Below are 9,606 nucleotides of genomic sequence, written 5' to 3' on the forward strand. Positions count from 1 at the left end.
TCGGAAATAATGAGCTCTGAGCTCGTTCCGTAGGGTAACGTCCGGCTGTCTCGTCAGAGACTGCAGCAGATCAAACAGTGAAACACACACACACACGCACGCACGCACGCACGCACGCACACACACACACACACACACACACACACACCCACACGGTAGCTCAGTGGTTAGAGCGCTGGCTTCACAAGCCAAAAGACCAGGGTTCGATCCCCCGGCCGGGTGGAGATATTTGGGTGTGTCTCCTCTCACGTGTAGGTGCTGTTCACCTAGCAGTGAGTAGGTACGGGATGTAAATCGAGGAGTTGTGACCTTGTTGTCCCGGTGTGTGGTGTGTGCCTGGTCTCAGGCCTATCCCAAGATCGGAAATAATGAGCTCTGAGCTCGTTCCGTAGGGTAACTTCTGGCTGTCTCGTCAGAGACTGCAGCAGATCAAACAGTGAAAAACACACACACACACACACACACACACACACACACACACACACACACACACACACACATGCCTCCGACCGAAGATTTTTTTTTCTTACGCATTTTCGGAGTCGATATCTTTCTTAACCTCAGACAGTGGCCAGGTGTCGAATCCGCTCACCTGAGAACTACTTACTACACCGCTGCACTCTTGTAACCCTCTTGAGTCCATTTGTGTGATCACCAAGCATGTCACGGCTCTCCAGTGAATGCAGCGGTGATGGAGTGGAACAGTCTCCGTGATCAGGCTGTTGGTACTGTCATTAGGGAGTTTGAGAAAAGGTTTAGACGTAGTTAGTGGGTGTGGATATGTGGATAAGGGTAGGCACGGTACGTTTGCTACAGGGACTGCCACGTGTAGGCCTGACTGCTTATTCACTTATTTTTCTATGTTCTTGTGTTCTTATGTTCAGTCTCAGGTGTCCTCAGTGCCTGGATTTTTACCATCTCCTAGAGCTCACTCACTACCTCAACTTCACCATCATCCTCTTTGTGAGCTCCTGCTGTAACATGATGGGCGTGGCAATCTTCGCCGTGTACGCCAACTGTGACCCCACGGCGACGGGGGCGATCCAGAAGGCAGACCAGATCGTGCTCTTCTACGTGATGGACCACCTCTCAAGCCTCTACGGCGTGACGGGGCTCTTCATGGCCTCTCTCTATGCCGCGGGGCTGAGGTTAGCAGTTGAATGAGATGTGAATTAGAAGAAAATATATAGCTGTAATGTTTCCCCCACTTAGGATAGAGTGGGTTTGGGTTTGGGTTAAGGTTTGGTATTTTTAGGTTATGGGTTAGGTTAGGTTCATTGACACACACACACACACACACACACACTCTCTCTCTCTCTCTCTCTCTGAAATTATTCAAATGTTTTATCTTTTTCATCATTTTTAGTAATGTGAAGGCAGTTGGGAAGTAATACATCTTGTGTACCACAAAACTGCTGAGTGTCAGAAAAACAACAGTTAATGATTTGTGCTTGCTGGAATCAGGATTACCACCATTTCATGCACTGGTGAAAGCAAAACAAAGAAAAAACCTTTTGAAAATTTTGGCCTGAAAGACGAGCAATGATGTGTAGCTGCTCATCGGATAGTTGCAGGACATTGAGACCCTCACGTTGGCATGATACTATATATTTCTGTCAAAAGCTTGTTGGCAGAATATATCACAGTAAAATAAATACAATCCCTTTGTCAGGGGTGCAGGTGAAATAACTGGGCTCTTCAACAGGTCGCACCCACATTCCTCCCCCTCCCCTCCCCACATTCCCACCAAGCGAGAACGGCTGTGAAACAAGTACATGATGCATTATGTGAGGCGACTAAAATACAGTAAAAATACAATGACAGAGTGGCATGCGGGGTAAGCACGGCTGTAGGACGATAAACGTACGTGTTGGTGGCTTAGTATGCACCGTGCAAGATACATTACGAAGGAGATGACGATGACGATGTATTCTCTGTGGTAGCCTGCTGTGGTCTGGTCTCTGTGGTAGCCTGCTGTTGTCTGGTCTCTGTGGTAGCCTGCTGTGGTCTGGTCTCTGTGGTAGCCTGTTGTGGTCTGGTCTCTGTGGTAGCCTGCTGTGGTCTGGTCTCTGTGGCAGCCTGCTGTGGTCTGGCCTCTGTGGCAGCCTGCTGTGGTCTGGTCTTTGTGGTAGCCTGCTGTGGTCTGGTCTCTGTGGTAGCCTGCTGTGGTCTCTGGTCTCTGTGGTAGCCTGCTGTGGTCTGATCTCTGTGGTAGCCTACCGTGGTCTGGTAGCCTACCGTGGTCTGGTCTCTGTGGTAGCCTGCTGTGGTCTGGTCTCTGTGGTAGCCTACCGTGGTCTGGTCTCTGTGGTAGCCTGCTGTGGTCTGGTCTCTGTGGTAGCCTGCTGTGGTCTCTGGTCTCTGTGGTAGCCTGCTGTGGTCTGATCTCTGTGGTAGCCTACCGTGGTCTGGTCTCTGTGGTAGCCTGCTGTGGTCTGGTCTCTGTGGTAGCCTGCTGTGGTCTGGTCTCTGTGGTAGCCTGCTGTGGTCTGGTCTCTGTGGTAGCCTGCTGTGGTCTGGTCTCTGTGGTAGCCTGCTGTGGTCTCTGGTCTCTGTGGTAGCCTGCTGTGGTCTCTGGTCTCTGTGGTAGCCTGCTGTGGTCTGGTCTCTGTGGTAACCTGTTGTGGTCTGGTCTCTGTGGTAGCCTGCTGTGGTCTGATCTCTGTGGTAGCCTGCTGTGGTCTGGTCTCTGTGGCAGCCTGCTGTGGTCTGGTCTCTGTGGTAGCCTACCGTGGTCTGGTCTCTGTGGTAGCCTGCTGTGGTCTGGTCTCTGTGGTAGCCTGCTGTGGTCTCTGGTCTCTGTGGTAGCCTGCTGTGGTCTGGTCTCTTTGGTAGCCTGCTGTGGTCTGGTCTCTGTGGTAGCCTGCTGTGGTCTGGTCTCTGTGGTAGCCTGCTGTGGTCTGGTCTCTGTGGTAGCCTGCTGTGGTCTGGTCTCTGTGGTAGCCTGCTGTGGTCTGGTCTCTGTGGTAGCCTGCTGTGGTCTGGTCTCTGTGGTAGCCTGCTGTGGTCTGGTCTCTGTGGTAGCCTGCTGTGGTCTGGTCTCTGTGGTAGCCTGCTGTGGTTTAGTCTCTGTGGTAGCCTGCTGTGGTCTGGTCTCTGTGGTAGCCTGCTGTGGTCTGGTCTCTTTGGTAGCCTGCTGTGGTCTGGTCTCTGTGGTAGCCTGCTGTGGTCTGGTCTCTGTGGTAGCCTGTTGTGGTCTGGTCTCTGTGGTAGCCTGCTGTGGTCTGATCTCTGTGGTAGCCTGCTGTGGTCTGGTCTCTGTGGCAGCCTGCTGTGGTCTGATCTCTGTGGTAGCCTACCGTGGTCTGGTCTCTGTGGTAGCCTGCTGTGGTCTGGTCTCTGTGGTAGCCTGCTGTGGTCTGGTCTCTGTGGTAGCCTGCTGTGGTCTGGTCTCTGTGGTAGCCTGCTGTGGTCTGGTCTCTGTGGTAGCCTGCTGTGGTCTGGTCTCTGTGGTAGCCTGCTGTGGTCTGGTCTCTGTGGTAGCCTGCTGTGGTCTGGTCTCTGTGGTAGCCTGCTGTGGTCTGGTCTCTGGTAGCCTGCTGTGGTCTGGTCTCTGTGGTAGCCTGCTGTGGTCTGGTCTCTGTGGTAGCCTGCTGTGGTCTGGTCTCTGTGGTAGCCTGCTGTGGTCTGGTCATATGAGCTTGGCACGGGGCATGAGATAGTGACCTCACTCGCTGACACAGTACTCTTCTGGTCAAAGGCAGGACAGTCAGAGATTCGAATGTAAAATGCCCGGTCACTATCGTCTCTCTCGTACCCATTTATCAAGATAGCTGGTGGACTTTCCTTTTTCCATAGCCTGCACAACTGAAGGAGGTGACGATTATCTCCCGTGTTAAGACCACTATACGGCCACTTCTGCTTTTATTTAGAAGTCTATTAATAAATCTGCAGCAGTAATTGGGCTGGTTCTCTTCGTAAAATTTTCCATGTTGCCTGTAGTAGAACGGTGAGGCAGCGTGGTCTGGGCTGCGTGGCTCAAACAGCTGAGGTGATGGCAAACAAACACTGCTGCCAACCACCACCAAATTGTACTCATTGTTTGTTTCGTTGAACGCATTAATGATAAATGTATGAATGGGGATAATATTCCTGCCATATAAAATCATACGACAAATCACGTTGACTTAATCATGTTCTAATTTCCCGGACAAGGAAGACAAAGAGTGTGAGGACGTGGTTTTGTTTTGTAGAAACTTATAAATGTTACTGCTCTCTGCTCACCTTCTCTCTTCCTCATTCATCTTCACTTTCCTCCTACTACTACTACTACTACTACTACTACTACTACTACTACTACTACTACTACTACTACTACTACTACTACTACTACTACTTCTACTACTACTACTACTACTACTACTACTACTACTACTACTACTACTACTACTGGAGCACTCACCTAGCAGCGTCACGGCAGACACGGCGCTCACCATGATTGACAGCGCCACCGCCAGCGGGTTGAGCGCCCTGCCGCCCATCAAGAACTTCGCAGCCTTGCCCTTCAGGTCGCCCCGCTCCGTCCTGCGCCGCGCCACCCATCCTCCAACCAACCCCGTCCCCAGCGTGGCCGATAGGGCTCCCACGAACACCGCCCAGTCCCAACCGGTGAAGGCCATGCCTGTCTGTGTGTGTGTGTGTGTGTGTGTGTGTGTGTGTGTGTGTGTGTGTGTGTGTGTGCGTTGGCTGGGGGAGGGTTTCGGCAGTGAGGAGGGCGTGGTTCCTCCTGAAGAAGGGATGAAAAGAGAGAGAGAGAGAGAGAGAGAGAGAGAGAGAGAGAGAGAGAGGGGGGAATCAGAATAGGGCAAAGAAAACAGCAAATAAGGTAAAAAGAGAAAATGGGTATCTTATTTACAACCTCACTGCTCTACTCGTCTTTTCCTCTATCCTCTGTCCCTCACCACCTTTCTTACCTCTTTCTTACCTGTTCTTCTCTTTCTTTTCGTCTCTGCCTCACCGCTAATCTTGCCTCTTTTCCTTTTCCTCCTCGTCCTCCTCTTTGCCTCAATATTTCACCTCCAATCGTGTGTCCTCTTCCTCTTCCTCGTCTTCCTCGTCCTCGTCGTCCTCTCTGCCACAGTACTGCCTTCCAAGATCCCCAAAATGTGTACCGTCCTGTACCACACTCACTAGGCCAATAATGATGAAAAAAGGGAAGGAAATAAAAGATAAAGGTCCTCCTAGATACCATAATCAGTGACAAGCATTTTTTCTTGTATCTTTTTCTTTCTTTCGTTTCTTTTTTTTATATTTTTTAGTTGATGTGAGTGCTTTGGAGATAAAAAGATTAGTAAGTAGTATGTTGTGGAATTTCTCTCTGTCTCGTATTTATCTCTCTCTCTCTCTCTCTCTCTCTCTCTCTCTCTCTCTCTCTCTCTCTCTCTCTCTCTCTCTCTCTCTCTCTCTCTCTCTCTCTCTCTCTCTCTCTCTCTCTCTCTCTCTCTCTCTCTCTCTCTCTCTCTCTCTCTCTCTCTCAATAACACCTTTTTTACTCATCTCTCTCCCTTTCTTCTTACAAATCCCCAATAATATTTTCCTCCTTGTCGTTGGGCACACGTTAGCTCCTCCTCCTCCTCCTCCTCCTCCTCCTCCTCCTCCTCCTCCTCCTCCTCCTCTTCCTCTTCCCTTTCCTCCACTTCCTCCTCCAGGCCTTGACCACTTATAGATCCACCCACTCATAGAAAAAAGGTAAGCACGAGCTATCTCTGGCTGAGTGACAATAAGAGTAACCTCCACAAGATAATCAGTTAAGGTTTATCTGACGAGGACGCAACAGCAGACAGTTACGTGGTGATGTCTTGAGGAAGGTCAAAGGATAAAAGGGATGGGATGTGATGGGATGGGATGGGAAGGGAATGGAAGGGGGATGGGATGGGATGGAGATAGAATGGGATGGGATGGAATGGGATGGGATGGGATGGGATGGGATGGGAAGGGAAGGGAAGGGGATAAAATAGGATAGGATGAGACACAGTGTTTGATTTCCAAGGAGTGAGCACTTAATCTTAATTTTGTCCATGATATTCGCTCGATTTCTTTAATATAATTTTTTTTTTTTAATCTTTTATATTTCATGTACACAATACTGGAATTTAAAGTACAATACATCACATACTTGAAGGAGGAAGAAGCTCTTACTCTTTTCTTTCTTTAACTCATTCACAGCAACCAGTACAGCATCCACGTCGTTATCTATTAGACCACTAACATGACGTGATAAGCTACAATTATGCCCAAGTGTCATTTCAATTGCAACAGATAACGGCTTACTATCTGTTACCGCCTGGGAGAGAGAGAGAGAGAGAGAGAGAGAGAGAGAGAGAGAGAGAGAGAGAGAGAGAGAAATTAAGCGATAAAGACACACCTGATCGTAAGCTAAATTGAATTCTGAGAGAAAATCTAGGCGATGGAGATGCGGTGAGTAAATTATCATTATTGTTATCATTATTATTATTATTATTATTATTATTATTATTAGTAGTAGTAGTAGTAGTAGTATTGTTTTTTATTGTTATTTTCATTAGTGATATGAAAAATTATATTTTGGATAGGAGTTTACTTTTATATATGACAAAATAAGTGTATGTACATAATGTAATTACCCAATGTGTTTAACATAAATGGACCTTTTTTCTCTCTTTTCTCTTTTTTTCTTTTTTTTTTTTCTTTTTCTCCTTTTTTTTTTCTCCCTTTTCATGCAGAATAGTTATCTTTTTGTGTATCTGTAAATTCATATTATTGCCCATCAAGCGATCTATAGCTTACAAAGGGATATTTGTCGTGGTAAACTTTTTTTTTTCTGTTAATCCATGTATGTACATAAGATAAATATAATAAAGTGTTTGAAGTGTTTAAAGCGGTGGCGATGTTGTTGACTTGTTGTTCCTTAGTTTGGTTCAATCACAATTTTTGTAAAGTATGCTACTTGAACGATATCCTACATATTTTTCGCTTCTAAAATCAATTAGTTCATAAAAACTATTAATAGTAGGTATTTAGGTAAAATGTATGCAAAGGTAAATCCTGCTTGATCATTGCCTCCCCGAGCTGTGGGAAGGCAGTGTTTGCTCTTAAAAATACCGATTTCTCCTGAACGGTATCCTTCAACTGACGAAGGTGGAAGTTACTGTTTAAGAACATGGCTGAGAGCGTCTCAGTGCGGTTTCTCCTGGAAGCAGCGTGGGTGCACGTGACGTCATCGAGTCGAGTTGACCCGCGTTGAAGGGAATAAATCGCGTTATTTAATTGACTCTCCTTAAATCTTAAATCACGTTAAATCGAAATCGCTTTATTCAGCTCATGTTAATCGAGAGTTGACCGTAAATTATAACTATATTCTACATTGATATGGCCGATGTGCTTTACTTAAGCTTATCTCTATTTATAATTCAAAAGCCATTTACCACTCCAAGTACTAAGGTTATCTGAATCACGCTGGATGACATCGCAGTCTCTCTTGTGACTACTTCTCCGCCTAGTTTAGTGTCGTCAGAGGATTTCTATATTTTCGATACAATGCCGCAGATATATATATATATATATATATATATATATATATATATATATATATATATATATATATATATATATATATATATATATATATATATATATATATATATATATATATATATATATATATATATATATATATATATATATATAAAGGAAGTAACAGACCCAAAAATAAATCCTGGAGGACACCACTCGTAACTTGAAGCTAGTTAGAAGCTTCTCCATTTATAACTACTCGTTGTTTCTGATTGGTTAGCCAACTTTCAATCCGACCACACAACTGTTCTTCCATTCCATGTGCTTTCAGTTTCGTCAAGAGACGTTTATGTGGTACGGTTTCAAATGCCTTCCTGAAGTTTAGATGAATTATGTCAGATGTGGTTCGCTCATCATAATTAGAGATTATGTAATTAAAAGATTCTAAGAGATCAGTTAAGCATGATCTGTTGTTCCGGAAACCATATTGGAAGTCTGATATCAATTTGTCGCTGTTGAGGAAGGAAGTGATTTTGTCTCATATAAGTAGTTTTAGACTAATGGCTCTATAGTTTCTCCTTAGAGTTTTCCAGTAAGTGGTCAACTCTCTCCGTGATGTCCTCAACCTTGCAGCCTATGTTTTCTACTAGGCTTGCTTCTACAAACTCATAACCTTGGCCAATAACAAGACTACCCACAACTAGAATTACATCCAATTCGGGTTCGGTCTCCTTTTGCAATGAGCCAAACCTATTTTGTAGTGTTGTGGAGGCGCTGTCTATAGTCTGAACATTGGCCTTTCTACCATTTCTAACAGTCTGAAAGCCATCATCTCTACCTACTGAATCCTCTACCCTGCTCTCTTCCTGATTTACATTAGCGACTTTGACGGCTTTACCATCCTGCACTAACTTCTTGACCTTATGTAGTTCGTCCCTCAGACCTGCTACTTCATTTTTCATTTCCCTGATCTCAGCCAATGCATTTACCTGGGAGTTGCAAAACAGACAACATAGTTGACTATCTTCCTGCAAGAACAACTCCCAGGCGAAGTCATTCCCACAGCCAGAACACATGGAATGGGTAGCCTTTGGTGTTGTGAAAACCAAACCAAAACAATACAAGGAACAAAGGCACTGAGAAATTGGGAATAGATTTGAAACAGGTGAGTAATTAAGAGATTAAACGCAAGTTGAAAAGTGATCGCCTAGCCTGTAGAATTAAGGGTTAAGTCAGGTTATGGGTGTCTGGGTCGGCGCTCAAGGGTTACGTTGATCCCTTGGGAATTTCCAGTTAGCAATGTGAAGGTAGTAGGTTAGGACTACACATACATAAAAGGCGACTTACAAAACAAATACTGGATAACATAAGGCAAGAAACAAAGCCTAATAAGTAAAACTGGTTAAGAAACAAAGAAATATTAGTAACAAATGAAGAGGAAAGAAAAACCGATGAAGCTATCTGGTTAATGGTTGCTGTCACGAGTGTGTGCAGCACTGGTGGTTGTGTGTAAGAGTGTGTGTTCTGTTAAGTTAATCAAGATATCTAGACAGCGGAAGTAATGTTGAAAAGTACAGAAAAAAAATAACCTTGAGTAAATTTAACCAAAGCACTTAGCCAATGCGGAGGGCAGCTCAGGTCCACGGTGACACAGCAAGGTGGAACAGAGGTCACGAGCACGTCCACGTCCACACAAGAAGAGGTCAAGCAGGTGAGGAGGAGGAGGAGGAGGAGGAGGAGGAGGAGGAGGAGGAGGAGGAAGGCGAACAAGATTATAAAATAATACTGAAGGAAGAGCAAGGACATCGGGAGAGGAGCAGAAACAAGAGAAGGAAGAAGAGCAAGAGTCATGGATATATGAGGAGGAATGAGATCATTGAAGGAGGAGGAGGTTAAGAAAAAATAGACATGCTGGAAGAAGAGGAGGAGGAGGTAGAGAAGGAGCGCCTACGGGGCGGAAGGGAAAGGAATGGAAAAAAAAAAAAATAGATATCATAAACTGAAGTGATGAACAAGAAGGTATAATATACTTATCGAAACAGGTAAAGGAACTAAAAATACTCTCTCTCTCTCTCTCTCTCTCTCTCTCTCTCTCTCTTAGGCAATGCGGCAGAG

At 45.4% G+C, this 9,606-nt stretch overlaps 1 protein-coding gene across 1 annotated transcript; it reads right to left on the reverse strand.

The window, feature by feature from the left end:
- Positions 1 to 1,902: 1,902 nt before the first annotated feature.
- LOC123505724 (flocculation protein FLO11-like) lies at positions 1,903 to 4,619 on the reverse strand. The gene is made up of 4 exons (XM_045257374.1): positions 4,403 to 4,619; positions 3,300 to 3,640; positions 2,403 to 3,268; positions 1,903 to 2,371 (listed from the first exon to the last, which is right to left on the reverse strand). The coding sequence occupies exons 1-4, from the start codon at positions 4,617 to 4,619 to the stop codon at positions 1,903 to 1,905; spliced, it is 1,893 nt and encodes a 630-aa protein (XP_045113309.1).
- Between the last annotated feature and the right edge of the window lie 4,987 nt (positions 4,620 to 9,606).

This window comes from Portunus trituberculatus, chromosome 18 (genome assembly GCF_017591435.1).
Source record: "Portunus trituberculatus isolate SZX2019 chromosome 18, ASM1759143v1, whole genome shotgun sequence".
NCBI classification, from domain to species: Eukaryota; Metazoa; Arthropoda; class Malacostraca; order Decapoda; family Portunidae; genus Portunus; species Portunus trituberculatus.

Excerpts from the sequence above, each read along its gene's own strand:
- LOC123505724 (XM_045257374.1), bottom strand. The coding sequence starts at position 4,619 with ATGGCCTTCACCGGTTGGGACTGGGCGGTGTTCGTGGGAGCCCTATCG. Across the intron at positions 3,269-3,299 it reads ACCACAGAGACCAGACCACG|GCTGCCACAGAGACCAGACC; the intron begins GTAGGCTACCAC and ends AGACCACAGCAG. Across the intron at positions 2,372-2,402 it reads ACCACAGAGACCAGACCACG|GCTACCACAGAGACCAGAGA; the intron begins GTAGGCTACCAC and ends AGACCACAGCAG.